The sequence below is a fragment of the Lissotriton helveticus genome, chromosome 12 (assembly GCF_964261635.1).
Source record: "Lissotriton helveticus chromosome 12, aLisHel1.1, whole genome shotgun sequence".
Lineage (NCBI taxonomy): Eukaryota > Metazoa > Chordata > Amphibia > Caudata > Salamandridae > Lissotriton > Lissotriton helveticus.
Window position 1 is genome coordinate 145,207,590 of NC_136073.1, and position 27,605 is coordinate 145,235,194.

Sequence of the window (27,605 nt, forward strand, 5' to 3'; positions counted from 1 at the left end):
ACTCACTAGCTGCGTGTCTGTGAGCAGTGCAGTGCACCACCCACATTTCAGTGGATGGGCAGTAAGCTCAAGTATGACTTTAAAAATAGCATAGTAAAATTTTAAGATTGATTTGTATGAGTATATAGAGTTAAATTACTTGATTTAACACCATCATCTCTCTGGTAATTCAGTCAATTCTAGGAGACAGGCAGCATGCAGATACAAAGCTTGTGCATAACATGCACACGCCATAACTAGGAATGCTTAGATGGAGAACACTAAAGGGCATGTGAGACTTATAATGACAGAATGATTTTAGAAATAAGACACAATGTTCTTTCACTCACTCTTAATTCGATATGGCATGGGCGCAAGACATGGTTCATCTTGAAATGTGTTTAACAAAATGGCTGCTCATTCGTAGTATGGCTCTTAAGCAGGGTCCATGCTTTATGAACACTCTACAGTCTGCAGTACCAACTACGGTAAAAGAACTTGAAATTCTAAAGAAAAACCTTAATCGAGTCATGCATGATTTCAATTACAAGAGCCCACTCTTATTGTCTTATTAGGATTCCAATTGCTATAGAGAGTATGGCTCCCTTTGAAGCACCAACATACATTTGTTCTGAATGCCATGACACTCAATACTTACGACGTTCCCAGCGTGAGGCCAAAATTCAATAATTTGGTAGTGGAGTATTTAACGTTCGAGTCTAGTTCCTTGGCGTCTTCCACATCAATGCATCTTGGAAAGGCGGTGTGGTACACTTTCCACCTAGTAGAGGTAGAAGGATAGAGAAAAGACAGTAGAAACGTGTCAATGAATACTTCAGTCTGGAAAAGTGTTCTAGAACCCTGCCTTATAGGCATAGCAAAATGGCTGCCATTTGTGTCAAAATTCTTTATTCGATAAATAAAATATAAATAAGTAACCAAGATATGAAAAGAAAGTGTGTGTGTCTGAAAGCGAAGGGAATGGGCAGAGGTAAGCGTGTTGTGTGGTGAAAGAAATTGGGCTGTTGGTTGACTGGGGTGGGAGCTTTGGTCAAACAGCACACATAAGCCTTGTCATGAGGAGGCACAATCTAACCCTAAATTAACCTGTTCTCAACCCCCGGGTAGTTTCAAACAGTAAAAAGTGAAAAATACCACACAAAAAGGAACTTACACCAAGTTGGAAAAAGAGTCTAATACATAAAACAAGACCAGAAATGACAAAAATCCAAGGAGTATAACCGGAGATATGCAATTGTAAACGTTTTAGTGAAAATAGCGCCAGGAAAAATAAAGCTTGCAACTGTGGTTATCTGTTTATGCCAGCAGGGCGTTGCGTTACTTGGCGTCTGTTCCAATGGAGCTTGCAGCTGTGAGGTGAGGCTTTAAGGGGCTATGCATCTGTCACAATGGGTACCCTAGCTGGACTTTGCAGGAGCACCTTCAGGCCCATTTAGAAGGGCCCATGGCTGGGTGGCACCATTTAGGATGGCAAGACACAGATAGCAGAGCCCAGGTGCTGGGTTTAAAGTTGTTGGAAACCTGGTGTGCCCCTGAGGGGTCTGATCAGGAATCCAGACAACAAGCTCTTGGAGTCCCTCTGGGTTCAAGAGATGAAAGTCATGACCCCACCCAGGCAAGAGAGCAGCAGGTCAGCAGTCCTCCAGAGCAGCAGTACAGCCGAGTGGCAGTCCTTCCTGGCAGAGTACCCACTGGTCCAAAGGTGTACTGAAGAGGTGGTGTCTGAGATCCATTATTTATACCTGGTGCCCTTCCCTTGGAACTAGTGGGGGGGGGGGGGGGTGCTTCTAGAAACTCTCTTTGAAATCCCCAGGAATCTTGCCTTACATGCCTTGGCTTCAGATTAACTACATGGAATGTGTGGCCCATTGTGTGGAAGGAGGACACACCTATTCAAATATAAGTATGACTGTGCCCAGCTCCTCCCTCCCATCCTGCTAGTGACAGTCCATCCAGGCACACCTAAGCTTTCTATTGTGAGTGACTATTTAGAAGGAATATCCGAAGTCCAACTGCCAACTACACTGGCTAGGGCAGAAAAATGGCAAATTTCTAAAAGCTTTTCACTAGTTCTATGAGCAGGAGATGCTGCGCACATTGATGGACTCCGCTAGACTTGATTTATGTGCCGACTACTTAACCAGTAAGGTTTATACTCGAACAAATTATTTGTGATTGCTCACCATATGCACTGTTCATTTTCTTTATGAATTCTTATGGGGTCTTCCTTACAATTCCTTTAATTTAATTGTACTGACAATGACCTAGAGAACTCTGCACATTGAGACCAAAACATCAATACCAAGTCCTACTCTATCCAGTGACAATGTCTGGATCCACATCATCACATTGATTCATTGTGTATGAAGGAAAGAGAATAATTTGAGTGGACTTTGCAGACAATAATCTTTGATGTGTGTAATCAATCAATTGTGTTTTTCATAATTAATGTTTATATAGAACCTTACAATTTGTACCCTTAAGAAATGTCATCTATTGAATACAAGTCTTTTGTTGAGATCATTATTTTTATAAATATATTAAATTTATTTTTGATCTGTTACTGTGACCTTTTGGGATAGATAATTGAAAATTGAACATAGATAATCTTGTGTTCTTAGAACTGAATCCCACATTTGCCAGTGACGCTGCAAAATAGTTCATACCCATTGCATGCAAGGGTTAATTGGGTTGCCCTTCTTTCTAAAATAACTCTCTAAAAGTGGATTTTCAAAGTTATACTATAAAATCTGAAGTCACCATAAGGTAGGATTTTTAAGTACAGTTCCAAAAACACCAAACAAGAACTAGTTACCTGCTCCCATTTGGATATTACAGCTTATTAAATGTAAGTAGCTAACTCTAATCTTATCCTATGGAAGAGTTAGGCCTTGCGGTAGAGAAAATCGAATGGAAGGTTTTTTCACTAACAGGACATGTAAAAGTAAATGTGCCACTTCATAAATACACTGCATCCTGCCCTCTGGGCTATCCAGGGCCTAACCTAGGGGTGGCATACTTATTAAAAGGGAAGGTATTAGCCTGGCAAAAGGTTTATTTTGCCAGGTTCAAATGGCAGTTTAAACTACACATACAGGCTGCAATAGCAGGCCAGAGACATGTTTAAAGTGCTACTGAAGTAGGTGGCACAATCAGAGCTGCAGGCCTACAAGTAGCATTTAATGTACAGGCCTTAGACACAGGTAGTGATCCCTTTACTTGGGACTACAAGTAAATTAAATATGCCATTTGGCTATAAGCTAGTCTTACCACGTTTTAAGGAGAGAACACAAGCATTTCAGCACTGGTTAGCAGGGGTAATGAGCGCAAAGACCAAAGGCCAGTATAGAGGAAGTCAACAAAAACAGGAGGTCTGAAGGCAGAGCTTTACGGGGTAATCACACCAAGGATGCCAGGTCTAACAGTGGGTGTATTTCTTGTCCAACTTACATCTCTAGATTTTGAACTTGCGGGCTAAAAATTTTGCAAGCATTGCCTTCTCTTTCTTGTTCAAATTTTCTTTATGCTCAAAAAAGTAGGTCTTCTTTCTTTGTTCACTTCTGGACTTTAAGCTCCTCTTCGTGAAGAAGAACTAATAAGGCTAGCCTTACAAAAAACCCCCTTCAAGGTTTTCATCAGTCCTTTGATAGACACCCTAATGGGTGATCAGCAACAATTAAGCTTCTGTGGTAGAGGTGTGGTGCAACAGCCAGGGTGCCTGACTCTGGACCACTGGATTCACAATTTTATCCCTGGCTCCGGTGGCAGGTTAGCCCAGCACCATGTGGCTCTGGGCAATAGCTTGCTTAATCTTCCTGATGGCGCCCAGTCCCGGGACACCTCTCCGGAAGTAGATGTGTGCTTTACAAATACTGGTATTTCATTTTCATTTGTTGCTGGCTCACCACTTCAACTCAGTTGCTTACATTGAGTGGGGTTTGAGTAATTTATCACTGTATTTGATCTACAGGTGGTTACTCTTGTAGATCAACATTTGTCTTCAAGTCCATCTTGGGAGAGGGCAATGTTGAATAGATTGGTGTAGCCTTCTTAATCTCTGAAAACAAGAATCCTTCACCTGTGGAACCTAGCTCCAAAGGCTGAAGCACACCCAAGTTTGCTTATGAAACAGAGCTTGACATTATTGTTTTGGGGGTTGAAATGAAGCATATGTGCAGAGTTAGTCTCATTTTTGTAAGAGCTCATGAGATATGTTGCAGCAGTGAGTTATATGGTGTAGTGTGACGAGGTGTGTTCTAGTTTAATGAGGTTTAGTATGATGCAATGTGTGCTGTAGCATCGTGCGACATGCAGTACTCTATGATGCACAGTCATGGTGTTGTGTAATGCGATATTGTGTTACTTAATATGATGCGATATTGAAGAGTGGTATGGTACATGCTAAAATGCATTATGTATTTGACAAACGACACCAGAGACATCGGGTATCAGAACGCTTTACATGAGCACCACTTTCGTTACAGAGGGACATATTCATTTTTGTTAGGCACTGGGAGATTAAGTGATTTGCCCAGAATCACAGGATGTTGAGCGTCGGTGCCAAGACCCTGGCTCTTCAACGAGGATTAGGGTACTTGAAGGGAGTGTATGTGTACAGGGATCACCCGATTCGGGATTGACGTGGAGTAATGGCCTTAGATAAAACGTGTGAGAGGAGATTTATTGGTGGGAGAGGGCTACTACAGAATGATGGCACTGTGTGTCTGCAATTGTCATTCGTGAGATGGGACGAGTTTTTTGTTGGGGTTAGGGGTTGGGCAGATATAGAAAAGCAAATACTAGAACACCTACCGAGCGGAGGTCATGGTCTCCGTTGTAATATTACTCTTCAATGCTCACTATTGATTGCCACCCAGCCTCCGGGATGTGGGCTAATTGCTGTGTAATGGCCCTTTTGCGACCAGTGTACGACCTATGATGGGAGTAGGGGAGCTGAACCACACGATTGTAAATTGTTTTTTGAAATCTGCAATAAAAATTATTTTTAAAAAAAGACCCTGGCTCTTCAAGGTTGACGGCTCAAGCTGTAAGGCTACATCCTCTCCCCATCCTCTGGTGTTGTTGTGTATCGTATGTTGTTTTGTGCTATGATGTAATACAGTTGGTAGTATAAGATGTGATGGAGCATATGGTGAGGTAGTGTTGCATGGCCTCTGGTGCTGTGGGTAGAGGGTTGTGAAGTAGTTGTGTGATGTTGTATGAGGTCTGTGGAACAATAAACACAGGGCTGAAGGTTGTGGATCTGTCTTTCTTCTGCCCTCTCAGGACAGAGGCCAAAGTGAGATGGATATTTCCTGCACCGTCCTGATACGCCTAAAGCCCTACTTGTTGTATGCAGGTTAAAACGGATGTATCAGAGATGGTGGTCCAGCCCTCTTCACTTAGTAGGGATAGGAAATAATATAATTAGCCCCCTGAAACCTGCCATAAGGGACAGAGATGGTCACCCTAATACTCTAGCATTTATACCTTTAGAGATACCAGGCTCAGCAGAACCTAAATTGAAATTACCTTCTGGAATACGTATCTGGTATTCACAGATAAATATACAATAATATGAAAATGTGGCAACATAATATGTTTTGTTACAACAATAAATACCCACAGATCACCACATCATATCCTCTATTAAAAGGTTGCTAAGTTAGACTTCACAAAAATTCAGGGAGTTATATTAAAATCTGAAGGGTCTACATCTACCTTTTCAATGTAGTTTGGTCAGATTGCACAGTATCTCTGAGAATATGGAAGTATTGTATAAAGGTGCTGTACACAATGGTCTGCGTGGTGGTGGTGGATGATGTAATGTGGTTATGAACAGAGTGGTGTAGAGAAGAGGGGTGTTCTACAGTGAGGTGTTGAATCAAGTAATAAAGTGTGATCAAACACATGGCATGTGATATAGTAGGATGAAGCATTAGATGATTGAGTAAGTGTGGCACAGTGGTTGGTGTTACATGATGTGGTCTTGTATTCTATAGTGTTATCAAGTGTAATGTGAAGAAGTTTATTATGGTGTATGTTTGCGGATGGTGTGTTGGGGTGAATTTTGGGGGTGACCTTTTAAAGTGTTTTATGGACTACATTAACTATCATTTTGATCTTAAACAGTTTGTTAAGAGGTCTGTTAAGGTACAATGTACTAGCATTCTGGACATTTTATAATTAGTTAAATTATGATGTAATGTGTATGGTTATGATGAGACAGTGTACATTTTGATGCAGTGTGATGTTGAGTTGCATGGTGTGCTATGTATGTGCTGTGGAGGGATGTCAAGTTGGGTGTAGTGTGGTATTGATTTAAATGTTGCAGTGAAGTAGGGCGCCATGTTGTGTTTAGGGTGTTATAGGGTCATGAAGTGCTGTGCAATACAAGATGATCTGTTGACATCCTGTATGGTGAGGTATGTTATAGTATGGTGCAGGTGAAGTCTAAAGTAACTCAGTGAGTAGGACAGATGTATTGTGACTCCCCGTGCCCGAAAGACCCTTCCACACAAGTGATCTCCTAAAGGCCAATTCTATATTGCATTTCTCTTCCTTTGCAACCACAGATGGGGCAGGGTTATGAGCTAGGGCAGTGTGATCAGGAGCCACAATAGACACAAGAGTGTTCTTATCTTATTGTTCCACTTATTAAACAGGGTTTGAAAATCACGATAGCCTCCCTTGAGGCAGGACTTTATATTGAGAAGCTGGTCATGAATCTGGGTCAGAGGCGGCAGATCAGTCCACTTCTGCTGCAATGCCACTGTCCCATTCCCAAAGAATGAGAGCAATAAGAAATGTAAGAACGGGTCAATCTGGAACGCATAACAGCCCTTGATGCATTTATTTTTGGAGTCAGAGTCACAATCAATTCTCTAATTGTGTTCTATCTTTTTACATTGGCGTTGAGATCCTCTTCTAGTGTTAGAATAGCATGGGTTGACTAGGTGGCAATTTAACAATGACAATATCTAAGTGTTGGACCTGGCCTCGTGGCATGGTCTCCCCCGATCCTCAGCACCCTGTGCGCACAGCCCTGCACCCCGAGAACCACTGGTCGGCCTGTCCCCGGTCCGCCAGAACCTTACACCACACCACCCGCATACCCTGACCCAGTGCTGGGTGACCCGCTCCTGCATCCCTACACGTGGCCACCGAACGCCATTATGGCCACACAGGCCCTCCGGCCGCCATTTTCCCTTAGGTGGCAATTTAACAATGACAATATCTAAGAGATAAAGCTAATAGCACCCTCCATGAAAGCGGAAATTAAGTGAAAGCTTTGGATAAATTGTCAGCATTAATCTTAGACCTAGTAGTAGACAATGTATTACAACTTTCCGGGATGAGTGACAATTGTCTAAGAGTTAAAAAAGGATTGAGGAGTGATCTAACCATGAAAGGAAACAGGTGGTACAAATTGATTGCTAGGCATGTTGTTTATAAGAAGGTTTATCTGTGGTGGAGTATAAATATAAAGCACTAACGAAAGTCAAACTCTAGCTTACATAGCAACTATAGGCCTCATATGCCACCATATTCGGGATGTTTGCTTCCATAGTTCTGTATCACATGGACAAACTTTATTTGTTTGTCCTCCTAGTAGAATGTTTGAATGTGTTTTCACAAGCAAGACAATAACCCCCACAATAATTTTTAAATATAATTTCTGCAAAGTTTAGCATGTTCAAGGTCCCACCTAGTGGCCTTAGCAGAATCATACTAATTGTAGCAATATTTGTTTTAGTGTAGGCGGCATCTGTGAGGTGATCGTTGTTGTAGAATGAGAGATTTTCTAAATAAATTGACTTGCAACTGTTTCACTCTGTTTAATTCTGATTGGTCTATTTTGTGGCAACGTGTACAACTACATTGAATGTAGGAAATCCATTGTTCCTAACCCTATAAAAATGTGTTATTTTTGGATGCGTTAGGTGGCTTTTTCTTCCGGACCTGAGAAGTCAAAGCCGTATCTCATTGCTCTCATTCTATACTCTGTATTTTGCGGACCTGAAATGTACTGAGTTCCTTGAATCTGTATTTTAACTGAGCTTTTATCACTCTTATAAACTATATAATTTGAATTCTGTAAGACTATAATTCAAAAATAAACTTTTAAGGTTTAAGCCATCCCTGTCTGTCATTCTTGTAGGACCAACTGGGTTCTTCGTGTCAATATTGAAATTGTCATTTAGAATGCTTTAAAGAGGAACAGGTCCAGCTAGAAGCACCAAAATCCATTAAGTTATTAACACTGCTCCTGGTCCATCAGTTGCACACCCAGACAAAAATTGACCCTTGAACCTATCTGCATTCTTGATTCTTGAAGGCAGTGTGGAGTGATAGCAGTTGTTGAAGGGTTTCAGAAGCACTTTGCCTCACTAAGGATTGAATTAAACGTTAAGGCCATGTAATTAATTGTTAAATACGTTTGCATGTGGATAGGTGCAACCTAGTATTTACATTATGAGTAAAGAAACATGGGTAATATTTCTATGAAGTTTGTGATGGTTAATTGCAAAAAAGATGTTGCCTCCCAAAGGTTCACTCTCTAGAGAGATGAGCACACAGAAACAGAAAGGGTTTTATATGTGCATGCGGCTCAAACAATGACATAAGTGCACAGAGACTGGGATATGCACTTCCATTTACACTGCACTTTTCACATAAAGAGACTCGAGGTTCCAAGGAAAAGAATGTACAGATGAAACTCTAACCCAAACCCAAACAATTTAAGGCTTTAAACATCTGGAACCATGTGGCAACTGTACAAGAGCGTGAGACAGAAGATTTAGATACAAATAAAGTTAGCCATCGGCTGGAAGCGCACTGTAATGAGAGGAAAAGGATCTGATGTGAAGACATGAAGAATGCTGTGGGTGCTTAACCCATGATTGTGTGTGAAAATTCAGAAGAAGATAAATAGCAGGAGAATGGTATAGGGACAGAAGTTGACGAGGATCTTGAGTTTTTAGATGATGAGCTGAGGTCAAGACCAACCAATGACAATTTAGCCATGCGTGCAGGGCAACCCAAACAGACGTCCCAAGAGGACAGGGCGTGACAGGTCTCTTTACAGATTCAAGTACACCCGTGATATATGCAGATATTAGTGCTCCTCAGAAACCTGTAGTTCTAAGGGTTACCTAAAGTTCAGCAGCAAAATGTGTTTCCCCAAAGTCATCATACCCAAACACCCCCCAGATTTTAGGAATCACAAGAATTCCTCGTATGCAAATATTCATAAGCACTGATTAGGTACAAGGGTAGAGCATGCGGCCTAATGGCTAGACCGGTCAACCTTGAACCTAGAGAACCAGGTTCGAGTCTTGGCAGGGACGCTAAACATCCTGTGATTCTGGGCAAATCACTTAAACTTCCTGTGCCTAACAAAATGAATGTGTCCGTCTGTAACGCAACTGGTGCTCATGCAAGCGTTCTGATACCTTCAGGTCGAGTTTGTGCTATCTAAAACTCCCTCAATAAAAGCAATTGGGAGCCACCCCAGATCCGAACAATGGTTCACCTTCCACTAACAACCCCAGAGAGAACGTTCCACTGACACATATGCTACAGATGGGGACATTGTGGTTGCAGCTCCCAAATCATCAACCAAGATTAACACCTTGACTGCTGCAGCAATTACCCCTCTGTGCTAACATTTACTGGATCCCCTTGTTCATGACGAGCTCAGCTCGTCATAAGCACACGAGCAGTGTACTGCATGACGAGCTGAGCTCGTCATGAGCATGGAAGGGGTTAAAGAAAAAGTCCACCAAAAGATCTAGATTGTGCAGTTGAAAACAGATTGAAATTATGAAGGGAAATCTGGGCGCAAATTTTCTGAAACACCATAGCGAGAGTGATTTGGTGTATATGAGCAAGCAAGGAAGCCGCTACAGTTGAGTATGAGACATATTCAAAGATAAAGACTTTGGCTGAGGAGTGTGGGTGTATCACAAATGTAGCCACAAAATAATTTCTGAATGAGTGACAGGAATTTAAAGGCAAATTTGCTTGGCTTTAAAACATGTCAGAGGAATTAGTAGATAGAAGAGTAGGGAGATTTAGAACAATTTAGAAAGCAGTAATCAAAGAAGGAAAGTCAAAAGTGAAGAAAAGAGTATTGTCAGAAGGAGACAAAATTAATAGTACCGATGAAGCAGAAGCAAGAGAGCACCCTTTAAGAGAGGTACTGGGAGGCTCACACATGTAGTGAGCTCAAGGAGACCTTTTCTATTTCACAAACTGTTGTCCGAAGTTAAGAGATAGGAGATCTAGACATGTTCTTTGAGCTGGTTGTTCCCATAGACTTGTGGTTAGAGTAACAGCTGTCGATTGGCCGACTCAGGAGCCTGGAGAGTTGCAAATACAAAAGCCTTTTCTCTCTTGGTTAAGGCAAAATATGATGCTGTGATTGTACATTTGAAGACATGCGTACCACAGAATGAAGTAAACTGTGCCAAGATTTTGAGGATGGTGGAACCGAAAGACTCAATACATACTTTCTTTGAGAGATTGATGCAGGTATAAAGGGAACATTGTGGGATCGAAGATCTGATTGCTGAGAATTTGAACAGTTTTGTCCTCACAAATAAACTGCAGCAAGGTCACCGTCAAGTAACTTAACTCCGCTCTCTAACGAGGTATCCACTCCCGGGGATCTGACACAAAAACCGCAGCCAGAGGACTCCAACTGTGCAGTCGAGCTCACCCTGCTATGCAACCTCAGCAAACAACGCCCCAGAAAAGCCGCCTGGTTCACCACCGACCTCCAAGGAGCCAGGCGCACCTGCAGACACCTGTAAAAGAACTGGAGGAACTCCAAGACAACCGATAACTACTCCACCTACAAGGATGCCATGACGGACTACCACAACCGAATCAGAATAACCAAAAGGAAATTAATCCTCAACAAAATCCTCACCAACTCCACCAACTCCAAGGAACTCTTCACTGTCATTCAGGAATTCACCAACCTATGCAGTGACGCTACAGACATCACCCTGTCCAAAGACTTCTGCGACAAGCTCAGAACCTATTTCCACCTCAAGATCAGAACTCTCTATGACAACTTCACTGACCACCCACAAGACACCTCAGCCAGCCCACCACCTGCCCAAGACACCAGCCAGCCCACCATCTCGAATTGGACACCAATCACGACCAGGGCCACTGCCGCGACCAATGAAAATTATCCATTCGGGGGCCCCCACCGGCCCCTGCCCCCAAACATCTACCAAAGAGCCTCAGACACCTTCGCAACCCAATTACAAAACACCATCAGCACCACCTTCAAAACAGGCACTTTCCCAGATGACTGGAAACGTGCCGAAGTCAGACCTCTGCTCAAGAAGCCCACGGCCAACCCCACTGACCACAAAAACTACCGGCCCATCTCGATTCTCCCCTTCGCAGCCAAGGTGGCAGAGAAAACAGTCAACAGGGAATTGACACATTTCATTGAACAGCACACCATCCTAGACCCGTCCCAATCCAGATTCTGAACCAAACACAGCACCAAGAACTCCCTACACGCCGCCACACATGACATCAGCAACCTCCTAGACCAACCAAGGCCACTATGTAGCCCTCATCCTCCTCGACCTTTGTGCGCCTTTGACACCATCTCTCACCTCACACGGGTTGCCAGACTACATGACGCCGGCTTACAAGGAACTGCCCTCGACTGGATCCGCTCGTTCTTCACTGGAAGAAGCCAGAGAATCAGACTAACGCCTTTCCTCTCCCACGGAAATCACCTGTGGAGTCCCACAGGGGTCGTCTCTGAGCCCGGCCCTCTTCAATATCTATATGTCCCCCCTCGCAGACATCGTCCGACAACACTGCCTTAACATTATATTCTATGCCGACAACACCCAGCTCATCCTCTCCCTCACCATAGACCCCCACCTCCACGAAACTCAACTTCCAGAAAGGAATGCAAGAAGTCACAGTCTGGATAACCAACAGCTGCCTAAAACTCAACGCAGAGAAGACAGAAGTCCTTGTCCTTGGAACCTGCCCTTCAACACCTGGTGGCCCACCATCCTCGGAAGCCCCCAACACCCACAGACAACGCCAAAAACCTTGTCATCGTACTTGACTCATCCCTCACTATAAACCGAAGGTCAACGCCGTCACCTCCAGCTGCATCAACATTCTCCGCAAGACTTTCAAATGGATCCCCTCAAAAGTAGAAGAAAACAGTCACCCATGCACTCATCACCAGCAGACTGGACTATGGCAATGCACTCTACGCCGATATCAACAAGTTCCTACGCCACAAACTCCAAACAACACAGAACACCATGGCCAGACTCGTCCTTGTCATCCCTTGGCACGAACACATCAGCCAACACCTGCGGCGACTCCACTGACTTCCCGTGGAGAAGAGAATCATCTTCACAATACTCACTCATGCCTACAAATGCATACACAACAATCGACCCAAATACCCCAATGACAAAATAAACTTCTAGGTACCCAAAAGAAACCTGCGATCATCCTACCTCACACTGGCAGAAACGCTGCGCAACCACAGAGCCTGAGCAGGCGGAATATAGTTCTCCCACAGTGCAGCCAAAGACCTGGAACGAGTTACCGGCAGCTATCAGACACGCCCCCTCCCTGAACACCTTTAAGAAAACTCTCAAGATCTGGCTCTTCAGCTGAACCAGTCTGACCCTATGCCTCATGGGAACAGTCCAGCCCAAACTGCCAAGCCATGCCTTCCCTGGACCGGACTCACGCTTCCTAGGACCTGTTTCTGGCATTACAGCCATCTTCAGCCAGGCTTGCTTGAATCCAGTGGCAAAGTGAGCAAGGGACTCACGTCTGAGCACGTACTGGGGTGAATGTATGACATTGTTCTGCATTCTGTCCATCAACTGTTGCTTTTGCATTTGTCACCCCGAGTGGGATGGCTATGCTCAGACGTGAGTCCCATGCTCTCCACACCACTGGAGTCAAGCTATCCTGGCTGAAGACGGCTGATAGCCAGAAACGGGTCCTAGGATGCTTGATTCCGGTCCAGGGAAGACATGGCTTGGCAGTTCGGGCTGGACTGTTCCTATGAGGCACAGGGTCAAGGCTGATTTGCATATGGCCATGTCTGAACTGGGGTGGTGTGGAGTGCAAAAAGATGATGGATTTAGGCCCAGATCTCTGTACTGGGGTGAATGTATGACATTGTTCTGCATTCTGTCCATCAACTGTTGTTTTTGCATTCATTCCCATTTTAGACATTGTTGGGAATGGCCCTTTTTGCAGGGTTATCCCCAACCTTTGTGCTTCTTTCTCCCTTATTTTTCCTGACCTGTGGTTGTTGGCAACAGGACTCTGGGCACTTTACCACTGCTGATCAGTGCTAAAGTGCATATGCTCTCTGTGTAAATTGTTATTGTAATTTGGTTATCAATGATTGGCATATTTGTATCACCAAGAAGTCCCTTGTAAAGTGCACTGAGTGTGCCAGGGCTGGTGATACAATGCTACTAGTGGGCCAGCAGCACTGATTGTGCCACCCACATGAGTAGCCATAAAATGGTGTCTCAGGCCTGCCACTGCAGTGCCTGTGTGCAGTCTGTGAACTGCCATGTCCTCCTGGTCAGTGTCCCCACTGACCAGGCCTAACCCTTCCCTTTCTGTTCAAATTGGTCACCCCTATGGAAGGCCCAAGGTACCCCCTTGGGCAGGGTGCAGTGTATGTGAAAGGTAGAGCATGTATGTTATGTTATGTTATAACGTGATTTATATAGCGCTCAGCTACTCCGAGGAGTGTCCCGGCATTTTAACCAGAAGCGGAACAGGGTGGGCGCAGTGTGACTAACTCTATTGGACGAAAAGCCAGGTCTTCAATTCCTTCCTGAAAGCCAGCAAAGTGCTCGACTTTCTCAAGGTGGCCGGCAGGGAGTTCCACAGCTGAGGGGCACGGAGTCTAAAAGACCGGCCTCCAATTCGGGCTCGCTGAATCACAGGCACAGCCGCCAGGGCCTGCGACGCTGATCTAAGCACCCAGAAAAGCTGATATATTAGGAAGCGGTTGTCTTTCTAACTCGCGCCAGATCCGTGAAGGGCTTTGAAAGCCAACGTAAGTGCTTTAAAAACAATGCGCTTCCGGATCGGGAGCCAGTGAAGAATAGACAAAAGTTCACTGGCACTGGATCTCCGGTGAAGGCCAAAGATGGCACGCGCCGCGGCATTTTGGACTATCTGAAGTCGCGAGAGAAGATACTCTGGCAGTCCCAGATATAGCAAATTCGCATAGCCCAGGTGCATGCCAATTAGCGCCTGTACCGTGATTATCCTGTGGTCAAGGGATAGCAATGGAAGGAACTTTCTCAGCATTTTGAGGACGCCGAAGCACTTGCCGACACGTACTAGTGCAGGTGACATGCTCTGGTAGTGAATGACAGCCATTTTCGTTTTTCACCATTGTAAGGCTACCTTGCCCATAGGCTATCATGGGGAATGCTGGCTACAGTGGCTACCAGCATATCTTCCCATAGGAGCAAGGTAGGACATAAAAGTCTGGTATCCCTGAGCTAAGAATTTAATAACACATCTTTTAGGAAAGGTTGTTTTTAAATCCTGTGTGTGAGAACAGCACTTTTAGAAAATGGCTGTTCTCTTGTCTGACCTTTCTGTGTGCCTTGGCCTGTTTGTAAATTGACTGTCTGGTTTGTGAGTGACAGCGGCTGGATGGCTCCCAGAGGCTGAGTGGGCCATCCCTGGGCTGAATAGCTCCATCTGCATCTAGAATGGTCCGAGGGGTTAGCACCTGGGCCTGAATAGGATTGTGCCTGCCTTCCACAATGCTGGCTCCACATCCTGCTGGGCGGCTGACGACCCTGCCCCTCTCTCTGAAAGGAAAGGAGAGGCCAGGAAAACAAAGTGTTCAAGGAACACCCAGGACTGGTTCAGACCGGGCTCAAAGCCCCTCTGCACAAAGGGAGCAAAGACTTTTAGGGGTAGAAGTACAGGACCCCTAACAACAGAAAATTAGATCATCCTGGAATCAAGAAGGAACCTCTGCCAAGGAGAAAGCTGGAAGACTGAAGAAGGAAGACTGTCCTGCTGTTGCTTTGCTGGACTGACCTGCAGTTGCTTTGCTGCCAAGGACAGGGGAAGGGTTTTGCTTTGTGCTGTGTCCCCTTGCTTGAAGGAATCTCCAAGGGCCTGAAGAAGAGCTGGCTCCCTGTTAGGAAGTCCCAGGCACAAAAGAACTTCACCCCCTGCTTCCCTGAAATCTGCTGAGAGCGTTATGTCCTTCCGAGAGTGTTTGGATCAGTTGTGGTGCCTCTGGAAGTTGTACCTGTGTTGGGAAGCTGGAAACCAAAATTGTAAGGACTTTCTGCAAGTTTTATCTCATCGCTCACTTGCGGAGCACATCCCCATCAGTGCAAGGAAATTACCGCCTCTACGAAGGCCGAGATCGTCGCAGCGCCTGTTGCCGCTGCCAGAGTCGTCGCATCCTTCGTTTGCGGGCCGCACCAGTCTGGTGCGGGGAGATTACCATTGCTGCGAGTATCGTCGCAGAGCCTGCCGTCACTGGGTGAGATCGTCGCACCGCTTGCTTGTGGACTGCATCACGTCGCTGCGAGAACATAGCAGAGCCATCGCATCGAGGGGCCGCGAGAGTAGAAGATAGACGCTGAGCCACGCATCGTCGCCGCACTGGAGATCGTCGCCACCCCGTACCTTTTGCGAGCCGCTTCCGCGGAAACCTGTGCACCGGAATCCACACAAGGTAACGCGTCCCTCTCCGTACAGACCGGAGTCACTGCAACACACCCGCTACATCGAGCGGAGTTGTTGCATCGCCTCCCCAGGGTCTCAGGAGTGACGCATCGCTTGCTTTTCACGGATACAGCTTTTCACTTGGAACATTTGTCGGAACTAAAGGAACTGTTGTCTAATGCGTGACGCAACTGTGTAGTTTAGATTAAATACCTTTATTTTTCGAAACTGTTGTGGAGTCAGTTTGTGGTGTTTTCACTGTGTTACTGTGAGTGTTGGTACAAATACCTTGCACTTTGCCTTTAATAAGCCTGACTGCCCGTACCAAGCTACCAAAGGGGTGAGCAGGGACTATCTGAAGAGTTTTTCCTCCATACCCTGACTAGAAGCATGTGCCCCTATTTGGACAGTGGCTCCTACCTCTGCCAACTAGAGACCCCCAGTTCTAACATTGTTGGTCAGCGGTGGGATTTGAACTTGTATTTGTACTAGACCCACAGTGACTAGTGTACATCATTAGTGAGTGCAGACCACTACGCCCCCCCATACTACGGTTGAGCTTTTTTTGATTGGTTCTGTTTTGAGGAAGTTGAATAGATACAAGCCACAAATGTTATGTACTGTGCTTGCAAGTTGCTAGTGCTACTGTGACAACTTTCTGCTGAATTATTTTGTGTAAATCTCAAAGAGCATTGGTTACAGTATGATTTTCTTTCTTCATATAGATGCTCCTTCCAAACTAACAAGGTAGGAGTAGGCTAGACGGGCCCGGCAACGGAAGCTGGAGGCAATTGTTGCCGAATATCGGCGGCTGGTGGCCCAGGAGGAGGAGGACACGCAGTCGCAGTCAACATCAACATCCACGACAGCTGCATCCTCCTACGCCCACCCTGGGTCATCCAGTCAGCGCAAGCCTTCAGCGGTACGGAGCCGTGGTCCCGCAGCCACCCGCCACCGACAAGCAGCAAAGAAATCAGCTGCCCACCACAGGAGGTGCAAGGCTCGCCTGCACCGCTTCACCCTCAGAGTGTCCAACCTTGAGCAGGAGGGAGCGAGGCTGAAAACCCTGCTCAAGGACCTCCGCAGAGAGCATCGTGACCACCTGGCCAAAGGACACCTCCGGCGGAAGTAGAGGAGAGACTGTCCCTTGCCCCTTTTTTAAAGACTTTTTTGGGGGGGGAATTGGGCATTGGGGTTTTTGGACTTTTGGTGACTGATCTGATTCAAGGACATTGGTTGGGGTTAGGGAGGGGGGTGGGTTGGGTCTTCTTGTGGGATAGTTTATTTTTGTAAGGGCTCCAATAATTACGTATTTCTCTACTTAAACATAGCATACACGTTTTTTTTACTGTTTTGTGGGGGAGGCGGGGGGTTAACTGTACGTTTGTTTTCCTGAAACTTAACTGGCTGGTTGATTCAAATTGTCTAATCACCCAAATTTGTACAAAAGTGCCACTGGCAGAGTTAGTGTATTCAATTGTCCGACTACTTTACGAGTACTACCGTCAGTCTCTCCTCACCTCCCACTCCATTATTCTTACTCCCCCAAAATGCTTATCTTACCTGTGATTTGTGTTTGAGAATAGGGCTAGGCACAGGGCTGGGTGCATGGCAAATGGCGATTAAGGGTGGCTATGGAATTCTGGACAGATGAAATGTCATTGTTGTGGTGGTGGTAGTATTAGTGGTACACACTGGCAGTAGCAGCATATGAAAAAAAGGAAATGAAACATTGAGTGGCCTGAACGTAGAAAAAATATTACCCAAGGAGCATCACATATGCATATAAATGTTAAGCAACAATTTCTGCCATTACTCAAGAGTCAATGATAAAGAAGTTCCAAGCAGGCTTATCTTCATTACTGAATCAATGTCTTTAATATTTTCATTGATAGATGATATCCATTGTATCTATGTTCATTTTCTTTTCACAGATAATAGTTGCAAAGTCTATACAACTTTCACCGCTACAGCCTACGCGTTTCGTCCCAAACGGGACATCATCAGGGCTGTGAGAAAAAATGAAAAAACAAAAAGTAACCGTAGTGGTCAAATAGTCTCTAACCAAACAATTCTTATTGTAAACACATCTTATATGATCCTGCCTATAAACCATTCTACGCATACTTCTTCAAGCCTGCCTATATGCCATTCTAAAAGATTTACAATATTATAACGTGTTTTTTGCTCATGAAATGCAAAACATTTCCCAATGTGGTTTTTTAACATCACTGAGAAAACATACATCATTACCATTCATGTTCATGAAAATCTGATGTTTACATTCCGCGATACTCATTCATGAAATCATCATTCTTATGTTCTAATCACGTTTCTCACCTTCAGATATAGTTAACCTTTCTCCAATCCCACCAATGGCCGTGATAACTATTTCCCAATATTCTTCCAACTTGTGTAGATGTTCGCGACTAGTGTTCAAATGACCATCGTACTTAAAAGGAAAAAAAAAATATATAAAAACCACAATGAGTTTGCTGCACTCCCATCTCAGATTCAATGTGCTGTCATGAAACCCTCAAAAAAAAGATAATCACACCACTCATCTAACAAATAAAAGTGAGTGTGTTGATTAGTGTGATACGGTCACAAGTCGTAACGGATACTGCGCTCAAAATTAATTCTGCGCTGATTCACCCAGGCGACCAAAATTTCCCTGCAATATGTTCAAAAACAACAATTAAGGTCAAGGCACCTTTGCTCTGGCCCGTATTACTTGATTCGTACTTGCCAAAGTCCTAATAGCACTTGAATCTGCTCTCATCATATCCCGAATACTCCAAAAGAAAAACCCATACAAAATGTACTAATGATTACATATTTCCATAATCTTCCAACACTTTAAAACTGCCACCAGTGTCCACATAGGTCACCTTGTTCCCCAATGGACCCAGTCGCCCTCTCTACTTCGTTTAATGCGGCTCAATCCCAAACTATTCCCTCTTTCTCGTCCCGTCTCCGTGATCTAAAGAGCACCCGAAAACAATAAAAGATAAAATACAATCAATAAGCATGCTCTACCACATTCGAACTTTATGCTGAAAATGAGTACTCAGTCTTCTTACCTCTATTTCTCGACCCTTCTCAATAACGACTCATTCCGTTCTGACAGCCGGTGCGACAATTCCCGCTGTGCCTGGCTCTCTCTTAGGCCCCAGTATTTATGGCCGAATACAACCAATTAAAACGAGCCAAATTCCCCGCGTAAACCCGTGGTCATTCTAACCATGTTTCCTATGTGGTTCGCACCCACGCACCAAGACCGGAAATATACCAGTTAGTTTCCTGTTTGTCCAATGCAGCCTATCACGCAGAGTCTGCAAAAATGCGGCCCGGAAATACTCATGTTTATTTCCTCTTATCGCCATCAACCAATCATCATCGTTGAGACAACTTCCTGTTTGTCATAAAAAAAAGGCCCGATTCTCATCGTTAAAGTTATTGCTGGAATCTCACGTATTATTGAACAAAGTTTAGCCAAGTATTCAAATTCGCAATATCGAGTATACAAATTCCGATTATTGTCGCACATAATTCACACATCGTAAATTGTGAAGACTCCTATTTATTTCCTGTACGTACCTTGAACCAATCACCATCGTTACACTACCCTACCGTCTTTGTTTATCCCAACATCCAATGATCATCCAGATCTAGCGTGTTAATGAACAATATCTGACCACGGATCCTAATAATCACATCCTGTAATCTGCATTAAACTTTAGCCATTTGCTAACTACGTGGCTCCACAATGAATTTCTTCACTACATTCCCTATTATTAGCATGTAATCATAGAGTCATCATCGTTACACTACCCTACCGTCTTTGTTTATCCCAACATCCAATGATCATCCAGATCTAGCGTGTTAATGAACAATATCTGACCACGGATCCTAATAATCACATCCTGTAATCTGCATTAAACTTTAGCCATTTGCTAACTACGTGGCTCCACAATGAATTTCTTCACTACATTCCCTATTATTAGCATGTAATCATAGAGTCATCATCGGTCACTATTCCATGGATATTAAACGATCTTAAAACCCCACATTCGACCTAAGTGTTATCTTCAAACAAGTTAGACCCTGATCCTAATGACATGGCGTGATTATGCAACTGGCCACTTATTTCTTCCAATCTCTACCATTATCTCCTTCAGATTCCTTGATATGCATACAATTTTTCATCTTATACTCTTTTAATTGTATTTATTATTTGTACCCAATATCAACAATTGATGTCCTCCAACATGATACAACAGACAATGTCGGCCTGTAACTATTACATAATTTGCTACTCAAACCTTCAGATTTCATGCCACACAACAATTAGAAAAATATATAATTACATACAATGCTTGCCTGTACTCAAACATGAATTTAAAACCTAAACTTTACAGAAACTTTACTGAGCATCAAAACAACCCAATCATCCTATCATTGTAAAAAGTAGTGTAATTCTGAATCACTGTTTAAACCCAGCTTGACTGCTCTACAGCGGCTGATCCACCTTGCTTCTTGCTTTCTGATAAATAATTCCCAATCACCTCCTCTAATACTCTGTTCTATTTTTTGAATTCCATGGTATTTAAATTTCTTAAAGGTTTTATGACTTTCCTTAATCTGTTGGAAAATGGGTGATTTAGGGTCTTGATTAACAATGGCCCGTCTATGCTCTTGTATCCTGATTTTAAGAGTTCTCTTGGTACTACCAATATAAATATTCCCACATGAACAGATTAGCACATAAATCACCCCTGTACTATTGCAGTTGATAAACTCCTGTATCCGATAGGACTTCACACTATTATACCGGAACTCTTTGGTGCGATTAATGCCTAGATGGCAAATATCAGTGAACAACAACAGATTGCTAGTACTGCAATTTTCTCAAAACTTAGTGCCCTCAAGAAACAGAGTCAAACCGGTTCTTGGAACCAATCTTTCAGTTAGAATTAATCAATTTATTTCACACTTGGAATTACATCATCTCATTTGTGCTTTTTCACAGAACTTGTTTTAATTATTCATCCTAACTACAAAGGTAAAGAACTCTATTTAAAATCTCTACTTGTACCAGAAGGTGGAAAGAAGACGAGGGACTGATCGCACTCAATGTACTTTTCACTCCTTCGCACTATCATACACCTATAGTCACACATACTCTAAGTTTCATACATACTGGGGACAGAGTGGGAAAGAAAATATGAAAAATGGAAGCACAACTGAAAACGTTAGTCAAATCCAAACATTGGTTTGGAGTATAAAACTGTTTGCTCGCTATGTATATACTTTAACTAAACAATTTACAAATTTCAACACTGGGCCATCTATAGATTAAATAACTGTAGAATATTTTTATTTAAATTTCAACGATTGGCCAAACAGAGACGGTGGTCGACGCGTTTCGAGTTCTTTTGTGCAAGAACTCTCTTCAGGACCTCACCAGTTCTGCAAAAAACAAGGAACCTTGTCTTACTTGACTTTGTAAAACCATATGATTCTACTCACAATTCAGCCACGCAGCTAGCGCTCTCTTACCTTCATTCTCATACATTCTGCTCTTTTCAAAAGAATCTGTCATATGTTCTCTGGAGAAACAAAATTAACTCAATCAAAACCTATCTTCTAATAGTCATGTCAAAATTCGGCAGTGGCGTGGAAGAGTGTGGTCCATTTGAACTTACTTTAATGTATAATGCACTTTCCTTTGTTTATCGGGGGAGCCTCTGTTGAGGGGTGGAAATGGTATGAGCTGGTTCTGTAATGAAACAGACAATACCCATGTAACTTTAGGCCCATGTATACTAGGATTCATGGACATTTAAAGGATAGACATTTATCGGCGATTCTCATACCTGCTTGGAATCTTTCTTTTCTTTATGTCATTCAATTTTAGTTCTGCGTGGGATCTGTGAAACAAGCGAGGCGATGTTACTCAATCTGGTATGTACCCTTATAAATTGGTACAAGTTGTATTGGCATAATGGCTTGGATGTAGATATGCTGCAAATAATTTTAATTTCAAACGTGAGTGGTGCCTCTAGCGTGGGGAGTCCGGTTGGTAATCATTTAATGCGTGTATTTGCGCTGGGTTTACTTTTCTAGCCCAATATGATGTCTTTGTTGGTAAATCAAGGAGTTGCTTCTCCAAATTGTCGTGCACATGCCAGGGTACTTAGTCTTTACATGGTTCATCAGTTAAGGTATTAAACCGGCAAAAAGCTCAAGCTTACGTCATGGGTCATTAAGGTGGCTGGGTCTTTTGAATTGTTAGACGCAGGACATGGGTAGCGTTAACAATCATTAATTGCTTCTATGTATGTTACAGTTGCTTGTCAGACTTAATGTTGTGTCTGTTATGGCCGGAAATCGGAGCAGAATCTCTTTCTAATACCATGCGCTTGGCTAAGGACGTGATGTTTAATTAGTTCTGAGGCAATAATGTTCAGCCAAAAATAATGCTCGTTGTCGGTGCAGCGCTGAGCATGCTGTTTAGTTAACTTGGTTTAGGCTCCTCTAAATGTTAAACGAACTAGTCGCATTTATATTTACCTTAGTCTCCGGTGCAAACGCCAAACACTCGTATCTCTCGTAGCCAGCTTGATGCCTGTGGATTGCAGCTCTGAAGTCTCGCATGATTTCTAGCGTGACTTGGTTTCTAAGGATTCTGGGAGTGGTAGTTGGATTGAACCTGCTCGAAATTTGGTGTTCCGCATACGTTCTGGATGTAGTGATGCTAGGGGTTTATCCTTTAAGGAAATGTTGTTTGAAAGAAGGACAGAAAAACGGGCTTCTTGTCTGAAAAAAAGGCACTTGCTGTCTGATTTGAACTATTGTATATGGCTGGCGAAACTTTGTTAAATATACTGATATTGGTTAGGACTACTATATTAGAGGCATTTCTTATGTTCTCAAATGGCATTTTAGGGTCTTTCCAGGGGAAGAGTGGATTTAGCCGAATAAGTGGCTTGATAATTTTGCAGAATGAGTTATTTACAGATGGTAAATTTCAGAAAGTTCATTTTAACCGCCTACTGCTGTGTTAAATTTTATAATTAACGTAGCTTCTCTTTGTGATAATTTTTCATCCAGGTCGTCTCCTCGTACATCTTTTTCGACCTTTGAAATTATTGTCCAGCGCAGTTCTTGTTCGGTGTGGGAGTTAGCAATCCAATGGTTAACCAGGGGAGCTGCTTTAACATTTCTTCTGATCCTTGATTTGTGTTGTGAGATGCGATTTCTTATCTCCTGATTGGTTTTGCCAATATATACTTTTTGGCACGGGCAAGTAATTCCGTAGATAACGTACTTTGACTTGCAGTTGGTGAAGCTTTCATGCTTCCAAAAAATCCCTTTATGGCTGAACAGTTCACCTTCTGTTGTTGAGCTGCAGAAAACGCAAGTGCCGCATTTATGATGGCCTTTGATGGGTGGCAAATTCATAAAATCGCATACTGTCGGTGTTGGTTCTCTTGGTAAAGCTGTACGCACAATCTGATTTGCTATACTCCTATCCTTTTTAAAGGCAAACAGTGGTGTTTCTTGCAGTTTGGAATCCAAATTTTGGACCAGATGCCAATTACTCCTGATCTGTTTTTTAAGCCAATTGGATGTTGAGCAGAAGGTTGAGACGCAGACTATTCGGTCCATGTTTTTTTTTGTTTAGGTTCTAATAGTACTTCTCTGGGGGTCCACCACGTTCGTTTGATCACCCGTTTGAGCAGTTTTTTTGGGTAACCCCTAGCAAGCAGGTTATCTTTTAATTTGCTTGCATGGTAGAAGAACTCGTCTTTGAAGGAGCAGTTGCGCCAGATTCTCAAGAATTGGCCAACCGGCAGATTATCTTTTAAGCTGCGCGGGTGATTGCTGGTGTAGTGAAGGCATTTATTCCTATCTGACTTTTTCTTGTATAAAGTCGTTTGTAAACCTCCTTCGGAGGGGTATATTTTGACATCAAGAAACGGTAGTTTGTTTTTTGAGTGATTTAGGCTGAACTTAATGTCTTCTGTTTGGTGGTTCAACCATTCGTGAAATCTATGTAATTCTTCTTCAGGACTGGACCAAATCATAAAGACATCATCTATATATCAGACCCAACATCCGATATATTGGTGGAATGGGTTATTTTGATGAATGTATGTGTCCTCGTATTTTGACATAAACAGAACCGCTAGCTCTGGGGCAAAGGGGCAACCCATCCCCACGCCTTTGACCTGGTAGTAGAATTCTTCCTTGAATTTGAAATAGTTTGTTTTAAGTGCCATTTTGGCTAGATCCAGAATGAAATTTGTAGACACCTTCATCGGTCTCATTCGTTCATCCAGAAATAGGTGTAATACTGCCAGACCCTCGTCTTGAGGGACCTGTGTATAGAGGGAGACCACAGCCATACTCACTATTAGATCTCTCTGTTCGTTGAATTCCATCATTTCAAGCTGGTTAATAAAATCCATTGTATCTCTTATGTAGGATTTTACTTGACTCATAAAAGGTTTAAGGAAGAAATCTACACATTTTGAAACCGGTTCAAACAGGGATTCACACCCCGAAACTATTGGTCTTCCGGGCGGATGGTGTTCGTCCTTATGAACCTTTGGAAGGACGTAAAAAATTGGTGTCCTAGGGTATTTGTTTTGGAGATAGTCAAATTCTTTCTTCCCCAGAAATCCATTGTCAAAGCCAATTTGTAAGATTTTAAAGAGTTCACCTTGCAACTCCCAGGTAGGGTCTTTTGCGATTTTTTGGTAGCATTGATCATCTGAAAGCTGCCGTCTGACTTCCATCGTGTATTCGGGTATTCCCCAAATTAGTATAGACCCGCCTTTGTCGGCTTGCTTGATAACGATCGAATGGTCATTTTTTAGATTTAGTAATGCTTCTTTTTGTGGTTTTGTCATGTTGTATTGAATATTGAGAATTTGAGATTCTAATTACAGCACTCCGGATAGTCACTAAACATTTAGTCTGGGCCTGAATATAAAGCCCTCAGCACAAAGCACAAACCGATAATGTTCCAATGTTTAACCAGGATCCAAACAATCCAAGGTAAGTTCAAGTAAAGTCCACTGCGATTATCTTCAAAAATGTTTTTCCTTTATTGATATTCAAAATTCATAAAATGGATTTTCCCAGCATAACCATGTTGTATTGAATGAAGCTTTGTCTTGTTTTTTCTTTCGCTGCAATCGCCGATAAGATCGTCCTTTCAAAGGTGGTAACGTCTTTAGGTATTTTACTTGATGGTGGACAAACTTTAGAAGGTCTTTTTAATCCTGTTGTTTCAGTGCTTTATTGTTGCTCTTGGCCTGAGAAAAAGGTGGTTAGCCTGATCTTTCTACAAAATTCGATTAGTTCCGTTTTCATCTGAACATAGTTTGTGAATCTCGTTGGGACAAAAGATAGCCCTTTTTCCAATGCGCAGGTTTCTGTGTTTGTCAAGATTTTCTCTGATAAGTTATAGATAGAGGTTTCTGTATGTTTGTTGTCTCGTGGACATCTCCCATGGTGGGTCGTTGAACCTTGTTTTCCGCGTGTTTTTTGTTGACCTCTCCCTAAAAAAGGCTGCTGTTGTAATTGAGGATTTTGTTGGAAATTCTGCTGAAAATTGCCTCTTCTATTAAACCCTGTTCTATTTTGGCCGTTGTCAGTTTCACTCCCACTTGATGATGAAGATGTATCTGAGAAAGTGATGAAATTATTTCTCGATCTGCCTTGATAGTCTGACAAATAATGTCTTAAATCGGCTCTTGTATAGAAATCCTGCTGCAAATAAGGGAAAGCTTTTTCTAGGGAGAAGTTTTTTTTATCTTTTTCAAATTTGCTTTCTTTTTGATTTATTGTGAAGTCTTTAAACTCCAAGATGGCAAATATTGCAAGATCCACAGGTGAAAAAACCTGTGGGTGGTGGTGGCATGCAACCAATCGTGTTTTTTTGTGTAGGTTTAATATAATTTCTCATAATCATATTCCCTACTGTGGGGCTCCTTCTGTTATTCTTGGCACCTCCCCTATGTTCTCAAGTAAACCTGGCACCCCCTTGAGCATGTGCCAATTCTTCTTGAGCACCCTGTAAATCATGTCCTTTTGAACATTGTAGGTTGTTATAAATGTCAGCGGTCTCTTGGTATCTTTTTTGGTTTTAGGAACTAGTGTGGTATCTCTTTGGATCTGCAAGACTTTACTTAGGGCTTTGTCCAGTGTCTTTTCCTGGTAGACCCTGGTTCTGAGTCTACCATATAATTTGTTCACTTCCTCCTTAAAATGATTATCTGTGCTACAGTTTATCCTGATCCTTACCATTTCTCCAAATGGTATACTATTGATGACTGATGTCGGGTGCGCGCTATCAGCCCTCAAAATAGAGTTTGTGACCGTCCTTTTCCGGGAAAGTTTGCTCTTAATGGACTCCTCTTCTACAAATAATTCTACATCCAGATACTCAATCTTACTGTGCTGGAAATTCATCGTTAGGGTAACATTGAAGTTAGAACAGTACGATAGATAGTACAGTACACCGTAACAATATATCGTCGGATTCCTTCACCATCCTTGAATTTGATTGTCTGTTGCTTTGACCTTATTCTCCCCAGCAAGTGTGTGGAATTATTGTTGTCGTTTAGTCACACCTCAATTAAAACCACACAGCCCGGGGGAAGAGTGTTAGGGTTTGAAAATTGGATGGGAATGGGTTTTTTTTTAAAGTTTTGTGGAGAGAGGAAAAAAAAATACAGCATGGACAAACAACAAATGAAGAAAACCAAACCTTTGGATACCAAGATATCCATAAAACTTTTAAGGGACATAAAGGAAGTGCACTACTGCATGCATGAAGTTGTTTGCTAAATGGATGGTTAGGTTACTGGAAAGTAGTACTTACTACAACTTACTAACTATGAAGAAAAGAAACATTATTTGACAGTACATGGCTTCAGTAATTACGCAATTTCACTTGCCTATCTGCCCTCAGAGAGAATAAACACTAGTACATTAAATTAGTTTTAGAAATAGAAAAGAAACTTATCAAATAGCTGGAGGGATGAATTTGAAGCAGAGAGCAAACACAGAGTCACACTCATAAAAGTTCACAACAATAACAATATTTAAAAGATAAGGAGAAGTGAAGAGGATACTGTAACTGTATGTTGTAGTTGTCCTGTTCAATTTGGGAAGTTGCATGCGGTACTCCTCCATTCCATCTGACGCTCCGTCGAACAATCTTGGTGACCAGACAGACACACTGTCCACTGCCTGCCTGGCGGATGCGGAATCGTGGATCGCTAAAAGTAAGCCTGAGTTAATCGTTTTCCCCATCGCACAGGGTAAAAGCCGGCCTGTAATTGGTGATGGAAAAACAGGAAGTGATATTAAAAAACACCAGGGAGAAAAAAGTATAAGTTATGGTGTGTAGGGCAAAAATAACACTTTCAGTTTCAGAGGCGACAGTATTACATACACGCATCATTTCTAAAGAGGATAGCAATTAGCACACAGCAGGCCAGGGCCATGCAGATGGTCATGGCAGGCACCACTGAGTGAAGCAACCTGATGTAGCATACCTCTTTGACACAGACAGACAAAGCATATCTAATTGTATGCAGCAAGCCACATAGCCGCAATTTTACATGAACTGCTGTCTGGACTCTGGCATAACAACACTACACTGGCTCGACCACTCCATACCACAACTAGATGGACATGTAGTTCTGCTGTAGTTGTTGTTGACTCGTTTACCTGTTTGCCACTCACGAAATAGCCATAGTTCTTCCGTAAACCCACGATGATGATGCATCCATCCCAGTGAGTGACTGTAAAGAAAAAAGATATTATGTAAG

At 42.9% G+C, this 27,605-nt stretch overlaps 1 protein-coding gene across 1 annotated transcript in view; it reads right to left on the reverse strand.

Moving 5' to 3' along the window:
• The window catches only part of LOC144799600 (hydroperoxide isomerase ALOXE3-like), a 634,644-nt gene that overhangs the window by 263,415 nt on the left and 343,624 nt on the right, over positions 1-27,605 (reverse strand). The window contains exon 4 of the mRNA XM_078670997.1: positions 638-760. Coding sequence (XP_078527123.1) covers positions 638-760 — 123 coding nt within the window. The remainder of the gene's footprint in view (positions 1-637; positions 761-27,605) is intronic.